This window comes from Sturnira hondurensis, unplaced genomic scaffold, assembly GCF_014824575.4.
Source record: "Sturnira hondurensis isolate 20B ecotype Veracruz unplaced genomic scaffold, ASM1482457v3 Scaffold0006849, whole genome shotgun sequence".
Classification (NCBI taxonomy): Eukaryota; Metazoa; Chordata; class Mammalia; order Chiroptera; family Phyllostomidae; genus Sturnira; species Sturnira hondurensis.
In genome coordinates, this window is record NW_028079480.1 from 793639 (window position 1) to 819070 (window position 25432).

Here is a 25432-nt window from a genome sequence, read left to right on the forward strand (position 1 = left end):
TCATTGTCATAGTGGAGAATCATGTTATCTCATCAACATGGTTTAGTGTTACAGTTTACAGTGTTTAACTGCTTGTTGGTACAGTTGGATAGTTGGAGAAAGAATTTATGGGGTAGCAGTTACGTGTGTGGATGTGGGATGAATCATTGATAGGACGAAGATCATTTATTTTTTGTTATCACTGGTATGATCCACTTTGAGGTACAACTGACTCTTTAAGAAACAGAGTAAATAATTATCACTTTCTACACCTTCTACTCATTTCTTAAATATTTAACTTTGTTTAGGTCAGGATGCTACAAAAAAGAACAATCTAACTGACCTGGTCCTATCTATCTCTTCTTGCCTGCTGTTCTTACTTTAAATCCCTTCTGTAACTTGTGAAAGCTAAAGTGGAGTCTGTTGTTCTGACTCATTGACACACAAGTGACTTTCCTGTTCATATTAGGTAGACATGGGGGAGAAGAAACCTGCTCTGGTCATTTTTGGGCTATGGGTATAGGGCATGCACCACCAGTGACTGTTCACAGCATGTGAGACCAAATCCATGGCTCATTTAAGACACCGTGAGCCACAATTCCAACTACATGCCATTCTGGCAAAGGTAGAGCTATAGAGAGTGAACAGATCAGTGGTTTTCAGGAGTTGGGGGATGGAGAAAAGGATGAATAGATGGAATATAAGATTTTGAAGGAAGAGCTTCTTCTGTATCATACTGTAATGATGGATAAATGATATTATGCATTTATCAAAACCCATACAGCCTTGGAACACAAAGAGTAAATCTTAATGTAAACCATAGACTTGAATTATAACAACATATCATTATTGGCTCTTTCGTTGTAACAAATGTGCCACACCAAGGCAAGGTGTTCATAATGGGGGAGATTGTGTGTATGGAGGGGGACGATAGAGTATACAGGAACTGTTGGTACTACCCATGCAATTTTCTGTAAACTGAAAATTGCTCTAAAAGATAAAAATAAAGTCTATTAATTACAAAAAAAGACTATGAGCCACAGTTTAGATCTACTTCTTAGAACCCTGGATTTGACTTGTATTGCTTCACTTCACACTAAGGACAACACAAGGATCAGTTAAATAATCTATTTGGGCAAAGGATTTCCAAAAGAAGAAATATAAAATGTAATTAAACACATGAAAAGATGCTCAATATCATTAGCCATCAAGGAAACACAAATCAAAACCAGAATGAAATAGTGCTTCACCTCTACTGGGATGGCCATAATAATATAAAAGGAAAAGAACAACTCTTGGCAAAGATGTAGAAGAATTGGACTCATACACTGCTGGCAGGAACATAAAATGGTATAGCCATTTTGGAAAACAATTTGGCACTTCTTCAAAAAGTTAAATATAGAATTACAGTTAAATACAACCTAGCAATTCCACTCCTAGGTTTATGGCTATGAGAAACATATGCCCACACAAAAACTTGTATGCAACCCTGGCTGGTGTAGCTTAGTGGGTTGAGCCGGGCCTGTGAACCAAACGATCTGGGTTTGATTCCCAGTCAGGGCACATGCCTGGGTTGCAGGCCAGTTCCCAGAAGGGGATGCGTGAGAGGCAACCATACTTTGATATTTCTCTCCCTCTCTGCTTCCCTTCCCCTCTAAAGATAAATAAATAAAATCTTTTTAAAAACTTGTATACAAATATTCATAGCAGCATTATCCATAATAGCAAATAAATAAATAAATAAATAAACAAATAAATACAGAAACAACCCAATGTCCATCAACTGATGAATGAATAAATAAAATGAGTTCTAGCCATACAATGGAATATTGTTTGTCCATAGGAAGAAATGGAGTTTTGATATATGCTACAATGTGCATGAGCCTTGACAAGATAATGCTACATGAAGAAACCAGTTGCAAAAAACATACAGTATAATTCTCTTTATGTGAAATGTCCAGAATGGGCAAGTCTAATAAGCAGAAGGTAGATTAATTGTTATCCCTAGGGTTTATTTTGGGGATGAGCAGTAACTGCTAAAAAGCATGAAATTTCTTTTCCAGTTAGTGAAAATGTTCTAAAATTTGGTGCAATGATGCAGTGATGGTTGCACAACTCTGTGGATATCCTTAAAACCACTGAATTATAGACATTAACTTGGTGAATTGTATAATATGTAAACTTATCTTAAATTGTTTACTATGTAAGCAGTATCTTAATATTGCTGTTACCAAAAAATGAGAATATACTATGTTTATCTTTTTTATTTTAAAGGCAATGCATATTCCCTGCCACTGGTTGGTGATGAAATAGTTCCTTAGGAGCCTTACATTTGTAATTGGTAATAATATTGTCATCCAATATTTGCATATTATGTAGTTTACATAGCACTTTCTAACACTCCTCTTTGGGCCCCAAAATGCTAAATAAGTAAATGTTCTGCAGGTGAAGAAACCTATTGGAAAGGTCAAGCAAACTGCCAAATGCAGCAGTAAGTGCTACATCTGTCAGGAACTTGGGACTTCTGAGTGAAAGGGAGGTTCTTTTTTTACTACCCTCTGTATTCTTTGACCTTTTAATTCAAACTAAAGTACTAAACTTGACCTTAAGCTTTTCTGACAAGGAATTAATGTACTCCTCCCTCTCTCCCTTCCCCTATTCCTCCCTTTCTCCTTGTTCATTTTGCAATTCACTGATTCTTAGTGAATTTTTCAATTTGTACAACAATCTTCACACTCCAATTTAAATACATTTTCTTTTTTTTACATATTTTGAAAATTTATTTTATTGATTATGCCATTACAGTTGTCCCATTCCCCCCTTCATTCCCCTCCACCCTGAACACCCCCTCCCCCACCATTCCCCCCCTTTAGTTTATGTCCACATGTCACAAGTTCTTTAGATTCTGTATTTCCCATACTATTTTTGCCCTTCCCCTTGTCTATTTTCTACCTACCATCTATGCTACTTATTCTCTGTACCTTCTCCCCACTTCTCCTCCTCTCACTCCCCTGTTGCTAACCCTCCATGTGATCTTCATTTCTATGGTTCCACTCCTGATCTAGCTGTCTTCTTGGTTTGCTTTTGTTTTAGGTGTGGTTGTTAATAACTGTGTGTTTGCTGTCCTTTCACTGTTCATATTTTTCATCTTCTTTTTCTTATATAAGTCCCTTTAGCATTTCATATAATAAGGGCTTGGTGATGATGAACTCCTTGAACTTGACCTTATCTGAGAAGCACTTTATCTGTCCTTCCATTCTAAATGAAAGTTTTGCTGGATAAAGCAATCTTGGCTGTAGGTCTTTGGATTTCATGACTTGGAATACTTCTTCCCAGCCCTTTCTTGCCTGGAAGGTCTCTTTTGAGAAATCCGCTGACAGTCTGATGGGTACTCCTTTGTAGGTGACTGTCCCCTTATCTCTTGCTGCTTCTAGGATTCTCTCCTTCATTTTGATCTTGGCTAATGTAATTATGATGTGCCTTGGTGTGTTCCTTCTTGGGTCCAACTTCTTTGAGACTCCCTGAGCTTCCTGGATTTCCTGGAAGTCTATTTCCTTTTCCAGATTGGGGAAGTTCTCCTATATTATTTGTTCAGATAAGTTTTCCACTTGTTGCTGTCCCTCTTCCCCTTCTGGTATCTCTATAATTCATATGTTGGAATGTTTAAAGATGTCCTGGAGGTTACTAAGCCTCTCCTCATTTTTTTTTTAAATTCTTGTTTCTTCATTCTTTTCTGTTTGGTTGTTTCTTACTTCCTTCTGGTCCACTCCATTGATTTGAGTCCCAGTTTCCTTTCCATCCCTATTGGTTTCCTGTGTATTTCCCTTCATTTCAATTAGTTTAGCCTTCATTTATTCCTCTAATTTGTGACTATAATCTACCAGTTCTGTGAGCATCCTGATCACCAGTATTTTGAACTGTGCATCTGATAGGTTGGCTGTCTCTTGGTCGCTTAGAAGTATTGGCTCTGGGGCTTTGAGCTATTCTGCTTGAGCCATAATGTTTTGGTCAGGTAGCGCCAGTTACATATGAGGGGCGAATCCTTAGGTGTTCACCAGGGCGGGGCAACCCAGTCACTGGGTTGTGACCTTGTATGTGGGGGCGGGGTCAGAGAGGGGCAATTGCACTTGTTCCACACTCTCTTGGATTTCGGTCCCCTCTGCTACTTCTTGCAAGCAAATTGGGCCCTTCTGGTGCTGGTTCCCAGATGTGTGGGCTTTTGCACTCTCCCGGACCCTGTGGGTCTCTCCAGCGAACTCTCTGTGAGCCTGGGAACCTCTCCCGGCACCTCAACCCTGAAAGTTTTTCCAATTGGTGCTTTTAGGCTTTAATTTCTGGCACTGGGGCCCTGGTTTGTGCAGTCTGTCTCACTGCTCATTTTTTTGCCTGATTTATCTGCGTGTGAATGTGTGACCACGGTCAGCCAGCCACCTTGTGCCCTCACTGGGTCTGCCCATTGCCACCCCACGCCTGGCATCTGCCAGCCGCTGCCTGTTCACCTTTGTAGGTCTGGCCACTTTTTCCTGTGCGACCCTGCTCTGCCAGCCACTGGCTCTGCCCTTCTTACCAGTCTGGTTGAATGGTTCATTGTTGTCAGACTTCCGTACAGCTCAATTTTCTGTGTTTTGGTTGCATTTCTGTTACTAAAAGTTTGTTGTATTTAAACTTGGTTGTGCCAGGAGGCACAGTGTTTCCACCTACACCTCCATCTTGGCTGGAATTCTAAATACATTTTCATCACTCAAAAAAGATCCCCCATGCCAGTTTTTAGTCAATTCCTATAATCATTCCCAGGCCCAGGAAACACTAATCTGCTTTGTCTTTATAAATTTTTCTTTTCTGACGTTTCATAAAACTGAAAACATACAATGCATATTCTTTTATATCTGACTTATTTCACTTAGCATGTTTTCAGGTTTATCCATGTTGTAGAATGTAAAATAGTTCTTTTTTTATTGATAAATAATGTTCCAATGAATGAATGTAATACATGTCACATTTTGCCTTTCCATTCACCAGATGATAGACATTTGTATTGTTTCTGCTTTTTGACCATGATAAATAATGGTTTCATTTGTCTTAGGGAGATACCTTGAAGGTGAATGCAGTTATGAGTTTGTATAGTAAATTTACGTTTCTTTTTAACGAACTTCCAAACTGTTTTCCAAAGTAGCTATACTATTTCACATCGTCATCAGTAATGATATAAAATAGTTTCTGTTTTGTTATATCTTTGGAAATACTTTATAATGACTTTCTTTTTTACATTTATTTTTATTTAAGTATAGTTGGTATATAATCTTTTTTAAAGGGGATTTTGAGGTTTTTTGATATTTATTTTTTTTAGAGAGGGGGTAGGGAGGGAGAAAGAGAAGGAGAGAAACATCAATGTGCAGTTGCCTCTCACATGCCTCCAGATAAGGACCTGGCCTGAAACCCAGGCATGTGCCCTGACTGGGAATCGAACCAGCCACCTTTTGGTTCACAGGCTGGCACTCAATCCACTGGGCCACACCAGCCAGGCCTAGTAGATAATCTTGTATTGGTTATATTAGTTTCAGGTGTACAGCATCATATTTTGACATTTTTATACCTTACAATGTGATTACACTACTAATTCTAGTAATCATCTATCACCATGTAAACTTATCACAATAGTATTGACTACATTTCTCTTCCCCTTTCCACTCATCCCATCATCCCCTGCTCCAGTAACCATCCCTTTGGTCTCTGTTTCTATGAGTCTGTTTTTTATTTTTAGGTAGCCATTGTAGTGTGTTCAAAGTAATATTTTAATATGGCTTTAATTAGCACTTCATTAAAAATAATGATGTTGAGCATCTTTTTATGTGCTTATCAGCCATTCTTACAGCTTCTTTGGTGAATGTCTACTGAAATATTTTGCCCTTTTAATTGGGCTATCTTATTATTGAGTTGTAAGAGTTTTAAATATATTTTGAATACAAACTCTTTCTCAAGTGATTTGCAAATATATTCTTTTAGTCTATAGCTTATCTTTTCACTTTCTTGGTGTCATCTTTTGACGTACCAAGTTTTGAACTTTGTTAACATTCAATTTATCAATTTTATACGGATCTTGCTTTTGGTGTTATATGTTTGCCTAACCCAAGGTCACAAAGTTTTTTCCCTATATTTCCTTCTAAAGTTTTTATAGTTTTTGTTCTTACATTTAGGCATAAGATTCAAAATGAGTTAATTTTTAGTACATCATGAAATAGGGGTCTAAATTCATCTTTTTGAAATGTGAAGCTAAACTTGTTCAGCACTGCTTATTTAAAAGACTGTCCTTTCCCTATTGAATGCTCTTTTTTTTTATTACTTAATATACATTTAATAAAAATTGCATTCATTCTTAAACTCTAGCTTACCCACTCTTTTCCCCTCTCACCTGGGCTGCCTCAGCTTTCTTTTTTTTTTTAAATATAGTTTATTGATTATACCATTACAGTTGTTCTATTCCTCCCTTCATTCCCCTCCACCCGCACACTCCCTCCCCCACCCTTCTCCCCCCCTTAGTTTATAACCACGTGTCTCAAGTTCTTTAGATTCTACATTTCCCCCACTATTCTCGCCCTCCCCCCTATCTATTTTCTACCTACCATCTATGCTATTTTCTGTGCCTTCTCCCCCCTTCTCCTCCTCCCACCCCCCTGTTTCTATCCCTCCATGTGTTCTTCATTTCTATGGTTCCACTCCTGATCTAGCTGTCCTCTTGGTTTGCTTTTGTTTTAGGTGTGGTTGTTAATAACTGTGTGTTTGCTGTCCTTTCACTGTTCATATTTTTCATCTTCTTTTTCTTATATAAGTCCCTTTAGCATTTCATATAATAAGGGCTTGGTGATGATGAACTCCTTGAACTTGACCTTATCTGAGAAGCACTTTATCTGTCCTTCCATTCTAAATGAAAGTTTTGCTGGATAAAGCAATCTTGGCTGTAGGTCTTTGGATTTCATGACTTGGAATACTTCTTTCCAGCCCCTTCTTGCCTGTAAGGTCTCTTTTGAGAAATCCGCTGACAGTCTGATGGGTACTCCTTTGTAGGTGACTGTCCCCTTATCCCTTGCTGCTTCTAGGATTCTCTCCTTCATTTTAGTCTTGGCTAATGTAATTATGATGTGCCTTGGTGTGTTCCTTCTTGGGTCCAACTTCTTTGGGACTCTCTGAGCTTCCTGGATTTCCTGGAAGTCTATTTCCTTTGCCAGACTGGGGAAGTTCTCCTTTATTATTTGTTCAAATAAGTTTTCCACTCGTGGCTGTTTCTTTCCCCCTTCTGGTACCCCTATAATCCGGATGTTGGAACGTTTAAAGATGTCCTGGAGGTTCCTAAGCCTCTCCTCATTTTTTTGAATTCTTGTTTCTTTACTATTTTCTGGTTGGATGTTTCGTTCTTCCTTCTGGTCCACTCCCTTGATTTGAGTCCCATTTTCCTTTCCATCGCTATTGGTTTCCTGGACATCTCCCTTCATTTCAATTAGTTTAGCCTTCATATGTTCCTCTAATTTGTGACTAAGTTCCTCTAATTTGTGACTGTACTCTACCAATTCTGTGAGCATCCTGATAAATAGTGTTTTAAATTGGGCTTCTGAGAGGCTGGCAATCTGTTGGTCGCTTAGAGTTATTGGCTCTGGGACTTTGAGTTCTTGCACCATCTTTTGGGCTGTTTGTGCCTGTTAAGTAGCAGGATCGGAGCCCTAGGTTTTCACCAGAGCAGGGCAACTAAGTCACTGGGTTGTGACGTTGTATGTGGGGGTGGGGTCAAAGAGGGACAATGGCTTCCCTCTGGTGCCCGCCTCCGCGACCCCCACCAGCACCGCAGCCACCACTGTCACCAGGGCCACGCACCCCGCTCCACTGCACACGAGTGTGCCACGGCTGTCAGCCCTCCACCACTGGGTTCGCCCCCTGGGGCCTGCGTGGTCCGTCTCACTGCGCGTGAATGTGCGACCTTGGTCAGTCTGCCCCGCAACCCGACTAGGTCCGGGCTGCCTGCGCTCCTAGGTCTGTCCTTCCCGACCCTGCTCCGCTGCTGGCTCTGCCTCTCTTACCATCCCCATTGAATGGTTCGTAGCTGTTGGACTTCCGTATAATTCGGTTTTCTGGTCTCTGGGTGTGTCTTAGTTCTCCAAAACTTTTGTTGTATCCAAACTTGGTTGTGGGAGAAGGCACAGTGTTTCCACCTATGCCTCCATCTTGGTGGAAGTCTCCTATTGAATGCTCTTGACACGTTAGTCAAAAAGCAATTGACCATAATTGGGTTATTCTGGACTTTTAATTCTGTTTCACTGACCCATATATCTTCTTCTGTACTAGGACTACACTATCTTGATTATTATAGCTCTATACTAATGTTTTGAAATTGAAAAGTATAAATCCTCCAACCCTTTTATTCAAAATTGTTTTGGCTGTTTGCATTTCTATGTAAATTTTAGGCTTATCTTATAATTCCCTCAATAAAGCTTGGGGAATTTTAATAGAAATAGCATTAAATCTATATATTAGTTTGGGGAGAATTGTCACTTTAGCAATACTGAGTCTTCCTATTCATAAGCATAGATTATCACCCCATTTATTTAATTTTTCTGAAGATGTTTTTGTAGTTTTCAGTGTACAAGTTTGGCAATCTTTTGTTAAGGTTATTCTTAATTATTTTAGTCTTGATGCAGTTGTAAATGGAGTTATTTTAATTTCATATTTGTATTGTGCATTGCTAGCATTAAAATATAATTGATTTTATATTTTGATCTCTTATTGTCAGGCTTTGCTTAACTTGTTTATTTAGATCTTGTATTTTCTTCTTTGTGTGTGAATTCTTTAGGATGTTCTGTATACAGATTAGGTTGTCTAAGAATAAAGATAGTTTTACTTCTTCCTTTCTAATTTAGATGCTTTTTATTTTTTTTTCTTGCATGATTACACTGGTTAGAACCTCTAATACAACTGTTGAATATAAGTGGTAAGAACACACATTCTTGCCTTGTTCCCAATCTTAGGGGGGAAACATTAAATATTTCACCATTAAGTATGATCTTTTACCATAAATCATTCAGTGTATTGCCATTAAGTATGTAGGTTTTTCTTAGGTTTTTTTTTTAATACAAGATTGAGGAACTTCCTTTCTATTCACTAAGTTGTGTAAATCATTGGCATAATGTTAATAATCATCATATCTTTTTTATTAGGGTGAGATCCTTAGTGATGTTCAGTCTTTCATTCCTAATTTTTTAATCTCTAACTTCTCTCTTTTTTCTTGGTCAGTCAGGCTAAAGGTATTTCAATTTTGTTGATCTTTTCAAAGAACCAACTTCTGTTTTCATTGATTTAATCTATTTTTTATATCACTGATTTCCAATCAAATTTTTAAATTTCCTTTCTTTTTCTTGCTTTGTGTTCAGTTTTCTCTTCTTTTTCTCCTTCCTTTTTTTAATCCTCGCCTTAGGATATATTTATTGATTTAGAAGGAGAGGAAAGGAGGGGGTGAGGGGGATGTGAGAAAGAAACATCAATCAGTTGCCTCTTATACATGCCCCTACCATGGATCAAACCTGCAGTCTAGGTACGTGTCCTGACTGGGAACCAAACCCACAACTTCTTGGTGCACAGGATGCTGCTCCAACCAACTGAGTCTCCCAGCCAGGGCTTCTTTTTCTCCTTTCTTAAGATAGAAGCTTAGATTACCAATTTGAGACCTTTCTTTCCTAATATAGGAATCTAAGTGTAAATTTCTCTACAAGTGTTGCTTTTTCCCTCTAAACAACAAACCTTTATTTTCTCACTGTTCTGGAGGTGAGAAGCCCAGGATCAGGGTATTAACAGATCTGGTTTCTCCTGAGGCTTCTACTGTTGGCTTCCAGATGTCCATTTTCTCACTATGTCTTCTCATGTCCTCTCATGGCCTCTGTGTGTGAAAGCCTAATGTTTCTATGTACATCCAAATTTCCTTATTTTTAAAAATATTTTAGAGGAATTTTAGGTGAACAGCTGTACATTTGTTACAATTGATGAACCTGAATTAATACATCATAATTACTCAAAATCCATAGCTTACATTATGGTCCACCTTTCGTGTGCACATACCATAGGTTTGGACAAATGTATAATGTCACGTAGCTATCATTACAGTGTCATATAGAGTACTTTTCACTGCCTTAGGCTCCATTTATTCACCCTCCCTCCTCTTCCCAACCCTGGAAACCACTGATCTTTTTACTATCTCCATAGTTTTGCCTTTTCTACAATGTCATATGGTTGGAATCATAGTGTGTAGCCTTTTCAAATTGGCTTATTTTACTTAGTAATAGGGATTTAAGGTTCCTCTGTATTTTTTTTTTGTGGCTTGATAGCTCATTTATTTTTAGTGCTGAATACTATTCTACAGTTTATTTAACTATTTACTTACTAAAAGACATCTTTGTTGCCTACAAGTTTTGGCAATTATGAATACAGCTGTTATAAATCCATGTGCAGACTAAAGTGTGGATGTAAGTTTTCAACCCCTTTAGGTAAATAACAAAGAGCATGATTGTTGGATCTTATGTAAGCATATGTTTTGTTTTGTAAGAAACCACCAGTGTTGTCATTGTTACATGTTTTGACCATTCTAATAGGTATTACTGATGATTCATTGTTGTTATAATTTGCATTACATCTTTCTTATGATGTATGATGTGCAGAATCTTTTCATATACTTATTTGCCATCTGTATATTCTCTTTAGTGAAATGTCCTTTAGGTCATTGGCTCATTTTTCCATCAGATTGTTATGTTTGAGTTTTATGTATATTTTATATGTGTCTTCTGCAAGTAGACACATTTCTCCCAATCTGTGACTTGTCTTCTCATTCACCTAATCTTGTCTTTTGCAGACCAGAAGTTTTTAAATTTAATGAAGTCCAGATTATTAATTCTTTAGTTTTCATCCCATTAAAAGTAGTTTCTAATTCCAATTGTGATTTCTTTGTTGACTCATGGATTATTTAAGTTCCAAATATTTACAGATTTCTCCAATTTTTTTGTTGTTGAATTATAGTTTAATTCTGTTGCAGTCAGGGCACATATATTACACAATTTATCCCTTTAAATATATGAGACTTATTTTATAGCCTACCATATGGTCTGTCCTGAAGAATGTTATATATGTACTAGAAAAGAATGTGTACCCTGCTGTTGTTGGGTGGAGTGTCCTGTAGATATCAATCAGGTCAAGTTAGCTGACGCTGTTGGTCAAGTTTTCTGTATTCTTACTGATTTCCTGTCTAGTTATTCTATCCATTATTGAGAGTGTAGTGTTAAAATCACTTTCTATTATTGTTGAATTCTCTACTTTCTCTTCAAAGTTTTCAATTTTATTTCATGTATTTTGATATTCTGTTGTTGGTATGCATATATTTATAATTGTTATAGCCTCATAAATTGACTCTTATCATTATAAAAATTCCTCACATTGTCTCTAGTAACATGTGTGTTTTAAAGACTGCTTTGTTTGATATTAGTAGAGTCATTCCAGCTCTCTTATGATTACTGTTTGCACAGTATATCTTTCTTCATTCTTTAACTTTCCACTTATTTATGGCTTTAATTCCATACTTTTAAAGAGTGTCTCTCTAGTTGGATCTTATTTTTTTTAGCCTGACAATTTCTGTTTGTAGTTGGAATGTTTAATCCATTTATATTTAATGTACTTTTGGATATATTGTAGTTGAATATTTCTGTCAGCTTGCTGTTTTCCTTTTATTTATTTATTTTTTGATTTTCTGTTTTTCCTTTATGGTCTTTTTACACAAAACATATTGTTTAAGATATTGTTTTAATTTCTTTGTTTTGTTTTAGTTGTTTTCTTAGTAGTTTCATATAGTGCATTTTCTTTTCTTTCTTTCTTTTTTACAATGCAAACTATAAGATTTTTGAAAGGGAGTTCTGGAAAGCACATTTTTTAAAAGATTATATTTATTTATCTTTAGAGGGGAAGGGAAGGAGAGAGGGAGAGAAATATTAATGTATGGCTGCCTCTTGTGTGTCCCCTGCTGGCCTGCAACCCAGGCTTGTGCCCTAACTGGGAATCAAACCATGATCCTTTGGTTCACAGGCCTGCGCTCAATCCACTGAACTATACCAGCCAGGTCTGGGAAGCACAATTTAAAAAAAAATAAGCAGAATTTCCCAGCTCTTTCTGAGAATTTAACAAACAGATACAATGATTTTCAAGGTTTCTACAAACCCCCAAAGTTCATAATTGAGTTTTTGAATCATTGGAATTTTGGAATTCTTGGAAGTTTCATATGATGCAAAATGTCATTGTTAAAATATTTTCAGAAGACTGGTTGCCCTGGACGGTGTGGTTCAATTGGTTGCATTGTCATCCTGTAAACTGAAAGGATGTGGCTTTGATTCCCAGTCAGGGCACATACCTAGGTTGTGGGTTCAGTTCCCACTCAAGGTGCTTAGGAGAGTCAACCAGTTGATGTTTCTCTGTCACATTGATGTTTTTCTCTCTCTCTCTCCCTTCATCATTAATGTTTATGTGCTGAATCACATTTATTGATAGACAAATGTTGTACCAACCTTGAATTCCCATAATAAATCTCACTTGATCATGGTGTATGATCTTTTTGATTGCTGTATTGCTGTATTCGGTTTGCTAATATTTTGTTGAGGATTTTAGCATCTATGTTCATCAGAGATGAACATAGGCCTATAATTTTCTTTCTTTGTAGCATCTTTACCTGGTTTTTGAATTAGGATAATGCTGGCCTTATAAAATGAGTTTGGGAGCTTTCTGCCCTCTTGAATTTTATGAATTACTTTGAGAAAGAGATGTTAGTTCTTCCCAGAATGATTGGTAGAATTCATCTGTGAAGCCATCTGTTCCAGGACTTTTGTTTATTGGGAGTTTTTAAATTACTGCTTCAATTTCAGTATGTGTAGCCTGTCTATGCAGATTCTCTGATTCTTCCTGATTTAGTTTTGGAAGATTGCATATTTCTAGGAATTTGTCCATTTTGTCCAGATTGTCCAGTCTCTTGGAATGTAGTTGTTCATAATATTTTCTTACAATATTTTGTATTTCTTTGATGGCAGCTGTTATTTGTCTTCTTTCATTTTTTATTTTATTTATTTGGGTCCCTTTTCTTTCTTTCTTTTTTTTCTTGATGAGCTTGGTTAAAGATTCATCAATCTTGTTCATTTTTTCAAAGGACCACTTTGGATTCATTGATCTTTCGTATCATTTTTAAGACTCTATTTCATTTATTTTGTTCTAATCTTAATTATTTCCTTCCTTCTACTAACTCTGAACTTTGTTGTTCTTTATCAAGTTCCTATAAGTGTGAATTTTGATAGTTTATTTGAGCTTTTTCTTATTTTTCGATATAGTTGTGTAATGTTATGAATTTCCCTCTTTGGATTGCTTTCCCAGTGTCCCACAGATTTTGGATTGTTGTGTCCTCGTTTTCATTTGTTTCAGGGTATCTTTTGATTTCTTCCTTGATCTTGTTGTTGACCCATTAATTGTTAAATAATGTTATTTAGCTTCCATGTCTTTGTGTGTTTTTCAGTGTTCATCTTGTGATTGATTTCTAGTTTTATAGAATTATGGTCAGAAAAGATTCTTGATGTGATTTCAGTATTCTTAAATTTATTGAGATGTGTTTTGTGTCCTAACATGTGGTCTATCCTAGAAAATGCTCCATGTGCACTTGAAAAGCCATGTATATTTTGCTGCTTTGGGATGACATGCTCTGAAGATACCAATTAAACCCATTTGATCTAGTGTGTCATTTAAGACTGCTGTCTCCTTGTTGATTTTCTGCAAGAAATATCTACCTGTTGAGTCAATGGGATGTTACAATCTTTGACTATGACTGTATTTCTGTCAATCTCCCTGTGTGTCCATCAAGGTTGGCTTCACGTACTCAGGTGCTCCCATGTGGGGTGCATAAATGTTTACTAGGGCTATACCCTCTTGTTGGATGGTTCCCTTTATCATTATGTACTGTCCTTCTTTGTCTCTTACTGTAGCCTTGGTTTTAAAGTCTATTTTGTCAGATATAAGTACTGTATCTCCTGATATTTTTCCTTTCCATTTGCATGAAATATCTTTTCCCATCCCTTTACTTTTAGTTTGTATCTATCTTTCAGTCTGAGATGGGTCTCTTGGAGGCATCATTTATATGAGTCTTGCTTTCTTATCCATTCAGCTACCCTTGGTTGGAGGATTTAAGCCATTTACATTTAAGGTGATTATTGACAGATACATATTTAGTGCCGTTTTATTCTTACATTATTTTTCTCTATTTTCTTCCTTTTTCTTTCTTCTTTTTCATAAAGCAGGCCCTTTAATATTTGTTGCAATACTAGTTTGGTGTTAACAAACTTTGTTAGCTTTTTTTTTTTGTCTGGGAAGCTCCTTGTTTCTCCTTCAATTTTAAATGATAGCCTTTGCTGGGTAAAGTACCTTCCATTGTTGCTCCTTGCTTTTCATCACCTTGAATATTTCACACCATTCCTTTTTGGCCTGAGATGTTGCTGTTGAGAAATCAGATGAGTCTAATTGGTGCTGCCTTGTAGGCAACTACTTTTTCTCTTGTGGCTTTTAGGAGTCTCTCCTTGTCTTTAAGCCTTGTCATTTTAATTATGATGTGTCTCAGTATAGGCCTCTAGGCCCAACTTGTTTGGGACTCTCTGAGCTTCCTGGACTTATATGTCTTTTTCCTTCACCAGATTAGGAAAGTTTTCAGTCTTTATTTCTTCAAATAGGTTCTCAATCCATTGCTTGCTCTCTTTTCCTTCTGGTATTCTCATGATGCAGATGTTCTTATGCTTCATGTTGTCCAAAATGTTTCTTAAGCTCTCCTGATTTTTTAAAATTATTTTTTCATTGCTCTTCTGCCTGGGTGTTTTTTTCTACATTGCCTTTCAAATCACTGATGTAATTCTCTGCTTCATCTCTTTTTTAAAGATTTTATTTATATATCTTTAGAGGGGAAGGGAAGGAGAGAAGGACAGAAGGAGAGAAATGTCAATGTATGGTTGCCTCTTTTGGGTCCCCTGCTGGGAACTGGCCTGCAACCCAGGCATGTGCCCTGACTGAGAATTGAACCATGATCCTTTGGTCCACAGGCCTGTGCTCAACCCACTGAGCTACACCAGCCAGGTCCTCTGCTTTATCTTACCTACTATTTATTCCTTCCAGTGTTTTATTTATTTCAGATATTGCATTCTTTATTTCTGACTGGTCCTTTTTTATGGTTTCTATATCTTTTTTCATGCTTTAGAATATCCTTATAGTCATTACACTAAACTCTCATCTGATAAATTGCCTGCCTCTATTTCATCTAGTTCCTCTGGAGAATTCTGTGATTCTTTCATTTAGGGTCTATTTCTTTGTTTTCCAATTTAGGCTGCATCTTTTTATTTTCTACTTTAGTTGTTAAAGTAATCAATGACATAGCCTCAAGCTGTAATCAGGAGCCAGGTTTAAGTACCACAGGGTGGGGCAGAGTGATTCCTGAATGCAGCGTATTGCTTCCCCTCAGGCTCTTATCACTTTTAGTGGAGTGTTCTGCCTGAGAAAGATGGCTTCTGCAGTATGAGGAATGACTGAGCATAGGTATCCTGGCAGCTGTTCCTTCAGTTCTCTCTGCAGAGCCACCAACCCTAGACTCTTCTCAATCGTCTCTAGTTCACTCTGCCCTTCCTCTGCCAGAGCCCAGGGTCAGTGTCTGTAAATGCAATTTTGTGCAAAGGCCCGTAAAGAGGCTTTCTTCATCTCCAGCCATCTCTCTCTGGCAGACAGAAACCCTTCTGCTTTTCGCAGCTGGGTGTTCTCTTGGTTCCTTCCCAGCTCTGGTGCTATAGGCTTGGGAGCACACCTTGGGGTTTAGACCTTACACTTCTCAAGGGGAACTCCCTAGCTGACAACATATCCCTCCAGAACTTCAGCTGCCACCTGTGGGAGCCCAACCAGCCTTTTCTTGCCTCCTCCGTACTTTCTACCAGTCTCATTGTAGTGAAGTGGCTCCTCTGTCTGTCCTTGGTTATAAGGCTTCTCTCCAGCTAGTGTTTAGTTGGTTATTCAAGATGATTTCTCTACAATTTAGTTGTAATTCCAGATTGGTCCTGGGAGGAGGTTAGTGTAGCTTCTGTTTACTCCTCTATCATCTTAGAAATGTCTCCTTTAACATTTTAAATATATCATCCCACTATCTTCTGGTGTCCATTAATTAGGGTAAAAATTCTGCTGTTAATTTCACTGTGCTTGTATGTATGTAAGGAATCATTTCAGTACCAAGATTTCCATTTGCTCATTTTTTATAATTGCTATCTCTATATTTGACCCATTAATAAATTTATACTGTTTTAAAATTTTTATTGTTTCCTTTAGTTTTCTGAACATATTTATAATAATAGTTTTTTATTTTTATTTGTAATTTATTTTAATCTTCAGAAGAAAACTTTCTTGCTAATACTTCATTTTTATCCAAAAAGAAGAAAGGCTAGTTTCTACCAGCTGTGTTGCTCTGCAAAGAACCATTTAATGAGATAAGAAATTTCCACAAACTAATAGCAGTTTTTAGTCCTTATCTGTGAAGTCAAACATTTGAACCCCCTGAGAGAGAGTTCCTATTTACTGCTTTTTTTCTTGTTTATGGTCACACTTCTCTATTTCTTTGTATGTCATAACTTTTTGTTATTTTTGAAAATTATACATTTTAGATATGTTGAAGCAACCCTGAATTTCAAATCCTCCATCTCAGAGGTTATTTTTGTTATGGGTTTTTGTTGTTGTTGTTGTTTATTTGTTTGGACTAATTCTGTAGTCTCTCTCTTAAGTTTTTTTTTTCTCAACCACTTTTTAACTTGGCCAACTTCCTAGGGGTTGTCCTGAGTCAACATAGCTCAATGGTGAGACAGTGATTGATCAGAGGTGGTACTTACATTAAGCCAGAACGGCTCCTACCCTTTGCTGGTGGGTCTGTAGGTAAGTTGGGGAATACATTAAAATTTAGGCAGTTTACAAGTCTGACTGACTTTTACTATCAGACGTGTCTTCTTCATCAGTGTACTAGGTTTCACATTGCACTCTGGGAGTGCATAGATAGCTAGTGCCTTCTCCAGTGTCTCCTTGAGCATGCACACAGCCTTCCAGACTACAAGGAGTATATATGAGCTTATCAAGGCCCACTGTGGCTGTCTTATTCCCCAGATCTCCCTGTTAAATTTCTTGCAAGTATGCTGGTCTTTTTCTTGCCCCCCGAATTATCAAAACCTCAAGCTAACCTATATATCTTTGGTAGCATGTGCTTCATTCCGTATCAAATTAGCCCTCTTTAGCAGTGGAGCTACTGGTATTTAGGACTTTTCTTGCCCTTTAGAGCTACTAAGTTAAGAAAAACTGGAAGAGGGGATTTTACTGTTAATTATTTTACTCAGCTATTTTGTTATTATTAAACATTAAGTTTTTATAACTTTTTGGTAGAATGACCGTATTTATGAAGAGACAATAAATATGGTCTTTTAACACTGTGTTAGGTTATTTGCCTGTCATAACAAATTTCCATGAGGTTGGTATTATAAAACAACAGAAATTCATTCTCTCACAGTTCAAGAGACTAGAAGTCTGAAATCAAAATCTTCCTCAGAGCCTGCTTCTGGAGGCTCTGAGGAAGAATCTATTCCATGCCTTTCTCCTAGCCTCTGGAGGCTGCCAGCAGTCCTTGGCCCAGCAGCATCCCTTCAATCTTTACTTCCACTGACACATGGCCTAAGAAGGCCCTGTGTGTTTGTGTACCTGAATGTCCCTCTCCTTTCTCTTATAAAGGCATTGGTTATGGGATTTAAGGCACACCCTAATTCCATTTCCCTTCATCTTAATTAATTATGTCTTCTTAGACCCTATTTCCAAATAAGGTCACATTCTGAAGTTTCAAGTAGACATAAATTTGGGGGGATACTATTCAACCCAGTATTTCACTCATTATAAAGTATTACCCGAAAATCAACACGTCCTTTCTGTTGTGGGCTAGATGATCTTTTGTGAAGATTGGTTTGAAATGAATAGAATGATAGGATGGCATTGACTTTTTTTCTGGTGCTTGTTTCTCAAGTTAATCCAGCTCATACCCTCTTTTGGTTATTTTACTCACATTGTTAGGAAAAAAAGGTAGAGACTCTGTGGACAGGAAAGGGTTGGCAGAGCTTTACCCTTCTCAACTTTGATTTGCATGTCTTCTTTTAATCTAGAGCCAAATAACTATCGGACCATGCATGGCCGGGCAGTAAATGGCAGCCAGTTGGGAAAGGATTACATCCAGCTGAAGAGGCTATTGCAGCCCATCCGGATTTACTCCAGAGCCAGCTTATATGGCCCTAATATTGGGCGTCCCAGGAAGAATGTCATCGCCCTCCTAGATGGGTAGGTCAGATTATTTAGCAGTTCTTAAAACATTGTTCATTAACTGTAATGAATTAATGCATTTGGTTTTTCCCCTGGTTATTTTGTTATTTAGAAAGACAGAGAGACTTTTTCCATGTCAATTTCCCTCACCCTAAATCAGCAATTCTCCATCCAACAGTAGAAAAACCTTTTGTCTCTCCAGACCTTCCATAGTCACCAGAAGGTGGTGGGTTTGGGGATGTACATCACAATTTCCAGGACAGGTTGAAAGGTAGGCAATGTTTTTAAAAGCACATTTAATATTGCAGCATTTTATAGCATCATTATATACATATTTTAAAATATTATCTATTCTTGCATCCTTTTACAGAAAGTAAAGCTTAACAAAATCTTGGCTAGTGGAGCTGGGTGAAAAACACTACAAATGCTTGCAGATTAAAGCAAAACTTAACCAATAGATAGCAGGTATCCTGGAGAATTGCTTTCATGTGACTTATTTAATTTTGACTGAATCTAATAATCATTTTAAAGCATTGGTTATGAGGCTCTATGTTACATGCTCTCTGCCCCAGTCTTGCTGGTATGCCAGGCTTAGATCGAATAGTGAGCATAACCCATCTGTGCTAGTTTGCTCCAGTTATGCAAGGCCAGAGAAAATGGCAGAGGGTATGGCACAAGGAATCCTGAAGGTGTATGTTGAGTTCAAGACCCAAAGTAAAGATGTAACTGGAGCTGGAAGGGTGGGAACGATGAAGTTGGGAGAGTCAGGACTTCAGCTGAAATAGAGTATGCACCAAGGCACACTTTTTATGTGGCATCTTGTTATATTCTTGGATAGGTATAGTTATTCCTGCTAACTCAAAGATAGGTAAGACATTTTCCAGTGAAGTGAACAGCTCATGTTAGGTTAGATAAATGCCATGTGATTACAAATGGAGATATCTGAGGAGAGAGAAACCTTTGGCCAGCCTTTCAGATGGGCCTTGTGACTGTTTGAATGCTCTTGTGGTTCTCTTTGTTCCATTTTGTGATGGCTTAGTCTTGATCTAAGCTAAATAGTATGGCAGATATTACTAGGGTGTGGGAAGGCAGAAAAATTTACCCTGTAACATTAACAACCTGAAATTTAGTTTTACACATTTTCCTCTTTGCAAAGAATCCCAAAGCCCTTAGTTCAACTCCTATCCTTTTCCTACCCTTCTGTTTTCTCTCAGGAGCAAATTCCCTTTTAACTTGCAGAACAGTTGTGTGACCTTGGCTCCTGCCTAAAAATATAGCTCTGTACCTCCCTTTGCATACTTTCACTGAACTTTGGAATGACAGTGTGTATGTATGTGTTTGTGTATGTGTGTGGGGGTGAAGAATTTAGTTTCATTTTACATGTTTTAATTAGTGGATAAAAATCACATGTGTAGAACTTTATCCTCAGTTCATAAGACATAATCAAGCAAAGCCAATGACTCTATCATTTACATCCATGTAGTTATGCTTTGGGATTTTCTTTTCTCTTTCATGATTTGATTAAGGTATTCTGATGGGGCTAACAGTGTCCTCTCAGCAGCATGACCCTGTATCAATTTTTCATTCATTCTGAAAATGTTTCTTGAGTAACTGATACGTGCTGAGTACTTCCTTGGCCTTCGTGAAGTATATAATATGGCAGGAGAGACATTAATCAACTGATCTCAAAACTAGCACAATACCAAATAAAGGTGCATGGTACTATGAATGACCCAAAGGGCTGGGATTTGATTGAGCATGAGGTCATGGAAGGATTTCCTTCCTGAAATGTAAGAGGAAGAGAGATATTTTAAGTGTAATCTAAATGAAAAGTAGGTGTTAACTAGATAAAGTGGAAGGTGGACAATATCAGTGTTCTTGGCAGAAAGAAAAGCATGTGCAAAGACACTGATGACGAAAAAGATCCAGGTTGGCTAAAGAAAGGTATAGCTAGAGAAGTAATTAGATGTCATATTATATAGGGACTTACAGGCATAGTGAAGGACTTAGAATTTCTTCTAAGTACAGTGGGAAATATAGTGAAAGCTGAGGAGAAAAATAATTTGATTTATTATACAAAAAATAGGCTGTGTCTACTCTATGGAAGATAGATTGGAGAGGAAGCAGTGAATAGGCTGCTGTAACAGAGAAAGACTGGTGGGGGCTTGGACTAAAATGGCAGTAATGGAATTATTGTTGGAGATAGAATCCAAAAGTCTTGACATGTTGGATAAGTGTGTGGTGATGTGACACAGGGATATGAAGCAACTGGGTATGTGGTATTTCCATTTACAGAGAAGGGAAGACTGGAGGAGTAACTGGTCCAGGAAGAAAATCATCACTTTAGTGTTCATGTTATATTTATTATGTCTGAATCTAAATGAAAATGTCAAGTATATCATAGAATCAGTCAAGGGATCAAGATATCAACTAGAGATATTAATTTGAGGGTCATTAGCATGCAAATAGGATTTAAGGCTACAGGAATAGTGGAGATCGTTTAGAGAGGATGTGGAAGGAGAAGAGACAGAGGCTTAGGAGAGAGCCAGAAGAACTCTCATATTTAGAAGGGGAAAAAGTAATGGCCTAAGAAGTAAGAGAAAAAGGAGAGATTGAGGTGTTACAGGAGCCAAGAAAAGAGGGTTCTAAGTAAAAAGAAGTGCTGCTAGGAGGCCAGGAAGTCAAGTAACAGGAAGATAGAAAAGTGCCATTGGATTTGACAATATGCACTTTGTTGGTGGCTTTGAATAACACAGTTCAGTGGAGTGATGGGAACAGAAGGCATGTCACAGTAGTTTGAAGAGTGAATGGAGGTTGAGAGACTGGAAATGATAATATGGAAAAAATCCTTCATGAATTTCTACTGTGAAGGGGAGCAGAAAAACTAAGGGAGGTGTGGCATTCAAGGAGAGTGATGGCATTTTTCTTCTGGGAGACACTAGAACAGGTTTGTATGTTGATGAGACTTATCTGGGAGAGAAGAGCTAGATGATTCAAGAGATTGAAGATATAACCAAAGTGAGGAGTTCTTTAAGTTTAGAAGAAATGGCATCCAGAGAGATCGGCCTTTATTAAATGGAGGGGTAATTCCAGAAGGTAAGAAACAAATATTTCTTCATGTCAGAGATTAAAAAGTCACTTTGAAGAGACACTGGTACCCAGTACACAGGTGTAGTTAGGGCATCCCAGTGTGTGTACATGCTGTAAATGTGAGCACACAGTTGCTGGTTTGTAATGAAAAAATCAAGAAACTTGGATACAATAGAAAGTGACAGATAAAAGAAATGAGCATGTAACTGAATGCTATGGTAGCATGTCCTGGGGTTTACTTCCCTGTACATCCAAAAACTAACAGGACTCAAGAGACTGGAGAAGATCACTTAGGGCAAGGAAAGTTGCTGGTGAGCACTTTTTTTCTTTTATATACCAGGAAGTGGAGATTTATCTTTCTTAATGTATATGTACTAAGTATACAGTGACATATAACTTGAAACACATAAGCATTCCCAGCAACTCAACCAACAATAACAAAAATGTCAGCACTCTAAGTGACCAGCTCTCTAGTTTTTTCCAATTCTCCTGGTTACATAGATATAATTTTACATAGCTGTAACCATTGTGTTTGTATCATTTTGAGATCTGTGTGTTTCACCCATTGCTTCATATTGCCCTTTCTTTATTTCTACATAGTTTTTATGTTTGTCTTTCTTAATAGCATTAAAACATTCCATTGCATTAATGTACCAAAGCCTTCCCTTGCTGTCGGGCATTTGGACTGTTTGCAGTTGTTCTCTGTAATATATAGCACAGCTATAAACATCTTTATACAAGTAGGTTTTTTATTTCTTTTGAATTACATCCTTGGGCTATATTCCAAAAAGTTGGGTTTCTGGGACAAAGTATGTATATGATGATTTTTATGGCTGATATAGTTGTTGCCAGATTTCTTTTCAGAACAATTGTACTAGATTGCAGGGCAGCAATATGTTTAGTGAGTTCTTTCCCCCAATACCCCACAGCAATGAGTATTGTCATTTTTATTAATTTACTCTATTTTAATTGATGCAAGATTCCCTTTGGTTGTTTAAATTTGAATTCTGTTAACTATGAAAAGAACTGAACATTTCCCAAGTCCTTCTGTTGTCTCCTTTCTCTCATCCCCGGTTTGGTTAATGATACAATGCAATTTTGCCTAACGCGCAGATGAAGAGGCCACTTTAGATTCATTCCTCTCCTTTGTTCACATACTCTACCAGTTACTTACTAAGTTCTATTATTTCTGACATCTTAATATCACTCATATTCTGTCTCCTTTCATTTTTATTTTAAGCCTTATCATTTTTCCTCGTAAATGATTTCTCTATATCTAGTTTCAGACTCTAATAACTGGTTCATACAGATTTCTGAGTGTTTTTTTAAAAAAATGTAACATGTGATCAAATCACTCTTGTTTGAAATCCAAGTCCTTTCACATGCACACCAGGGCTTTAAGGTCAGGTGTCTGCCTCATTTTGCAGCTAGTATACAGCTACATCCCCTTGTACACCCTGCCCTTAGCTATCAGAGTATATGTAAATTTTGGAAGATGCCATATATTTTTTACCTTTGAATCTTTTTATTTGATGACATTTTCATTGAAATACCATCCTCTCCCCTAATTTTTTTCTTGCTAGTAGATCTTCTCTGACATTTTTAGGCAGGTTGTCTTATTATTTCTTTTGTCCTTGTATGGCACTTTGTTTATTCTTCTGCTATAGCCCTTAGCAAAGTGATGATAACATTTATTTACATACCTTGCCTCCTCTAATAGACTGTAGGCTAGCATCAGGACCCAGCCTATGTTTTATTCACTCTGTAGCTTCAGAACCGAGGAATACAATAAGTGTCTTACTCCACAACTGGTTCTAATTTCATCTGACCCAAAAATGGTGTGCATAAATGTGATTGTGAAGCATTTTAAAGCATTGTATAAATAATGATTTAAATAAATTAAAATGATTTATATAAATCATAATGTTTAGCTTTAGTTTTATAGAGGCAAACTAATTTTTAAGTTCTCATATTTAGGTAGCTGCAAGACTAAACAGGACTAACTTTCAAGTTAGGATACAAACGCCACTGGGACAGAGATAGAATCTTCACATTTGTATCTTCATGGACCAGTGTGTTGTCTGGAATATGGGAAGTACTTAATAAAATGCTTGTTTTATTATTTTCATTTCCTCATTCTGGAACTGGCTAGTCCTAGTAATTGATTTTTATCTAAAGGCATAAAGAATTGTTCTTTAGGGTTATATCAATTTCCTCTGTTTTTCTTCTGTAAACTTTTATACATCATCTATATAGTGACAATTTTGTCTTAATCTATTGCTTTTATATTACTTTGAAACCTGTTTTTGTTGTTTTTGAAGTTTATTTTTATTATAATTATTCCTGTCTACTTTTTATTGACAGCCTTTTCTGTTTCTTTCCTTCCAGAGTTTAAGATAAAGTTACTATTTTCTTTTCATCTAGACTTTTTTACTGTTTTAATTTTAATGTTAAGTTCTTTTAACTTATTTGAAGTTTATTGCTATATCTGCTATAGGCTAGACATAGCAATAGGCTTCAAATAGGCTAGAGTAGACCTAGCCTATTTTTTGTGATACAAGTGTCAAGACAAGCAGATATCTGTTGAAAGCATATTTACTAAGGCTCCCTTTAAGGTTTTTAAAGAGGCCTAAATCACAGGGCAGTAAGTACTAAATTCCTTTTCAATAAATATTTATTGAATACCTATTTGTGTTGGTCCTTGCTTAATTCTGGGTATATGTGATGAGTAAGGTCAAGAGAGAGTCACAGTACACGAGAAAAATAAATGATTACAAATTGTGTGTAATTCTGTGAAGAAAATGATCAGGATACCTGGGGTTAGGGGAGTTATTTAAACAAGATGATCAGAGAACACTCTTCTGAGGAACAGTTTACTTCAGCTTAGAACAAAAGAATGAAAGAGTCAGCTGTTCAAAGAGTACAAGGAAGAAACTTCTAGATTGAGATTCTAAGCTGTGCTTGTCAATGTCCCGAATTAGAAACAAGTTTAAGGCATTTGAGGAAGAGAAAGACAGGCAGTATTGTGAGCAAAAGGAGAGTGGTAGGAAATAAGGATGGACAGACAGGCCAGAACCAGACTGTTACTGGACCATGCGTACTGCAGTAAAGGACAGTGTATTTTATTCTATGAACAATGAGAAGCCATTACAGGGTTCTTATAAGGGCGGTCTATTACCCTATTCTGTCTGCCAAGTAGATTTCGAGGTCACAAGTAAGAAATCAAAAGAGCTTGATAAGAAGTCTGTTTCACTATGAGATGATGATGGATTGGGTTAAGATAAATGGCAAAGGAGATGGTGAGAAGTTAGGGTAGTTGATGGATATCTCAGCAAAGTGAGAGTGAGAGAGTGGGGAGAATTAATGAAGGATGACTTCCATCTTTTGAATAGTCAGCATCCCTCTTTCAAGTGCCATCACATGCAGAAAAAAAAAGCTTTTCAAAAGGAAGTTACACCAAAACAAACACACATTTATACTCATGGTATAATACCTCTGGAGCAACAAAAGATGGCTTTAAAATATAATGGCTGTGCTTCAAGCCCAGGATAGTGATCTGAGCCCTAGCCCCTCCATTTCCTCATGAAACCACCATTTCAACTCCTGTTAAAAACTGATAAAGAAAAAATCTATAATAATAAACACACAGAAGAGGGATCATCAGCAGATGAGAGATTTTTAACAGATTTCTATAAGACAGTTAAAAAGATGGGAGCTTGTCAATAAATTAAGCAGAGTAAGGAAATGGCAACTCAGAGAAATGGGCTCTGGGAAAAGATAGTCAATCTGCCTAGCAGATAGGTTCAGAGTCAGGAGGAGTGGGAGGAGAAAAGGGGACCAAGCCAAGGTGATTATATGAAACTCTGTCTGCAGAGGGACTACACCCACAGCTCAACTCTTCCTCCATCATTTTAAGTGCCCTACCCCACCCGTATAGAACAAAGACAGCTCA

General features: G+C 37.2%; 1 protein-coding gene across 1 annotated transcript in view; it reads left to right on the top strand.

The window, feature by feature from the left end:
- The window catches only part of HPSE2 (heparanase 2 (inactive)), a 260303-nt gene that overhangs the window by 8308 nt on the left and 226563 nt on the right, over positions 1–25432 (top strand). The window contains exon 3 of the mRNA XM_037050907.1: positions 18237–18408. Within this exon, the coding sequence (XP_036906802.1) occupies positions 18237–18408 (172 nt within the window). The remainder of the gene's footprint in view (positions 1–18236; positions 18409–25432) is intronic.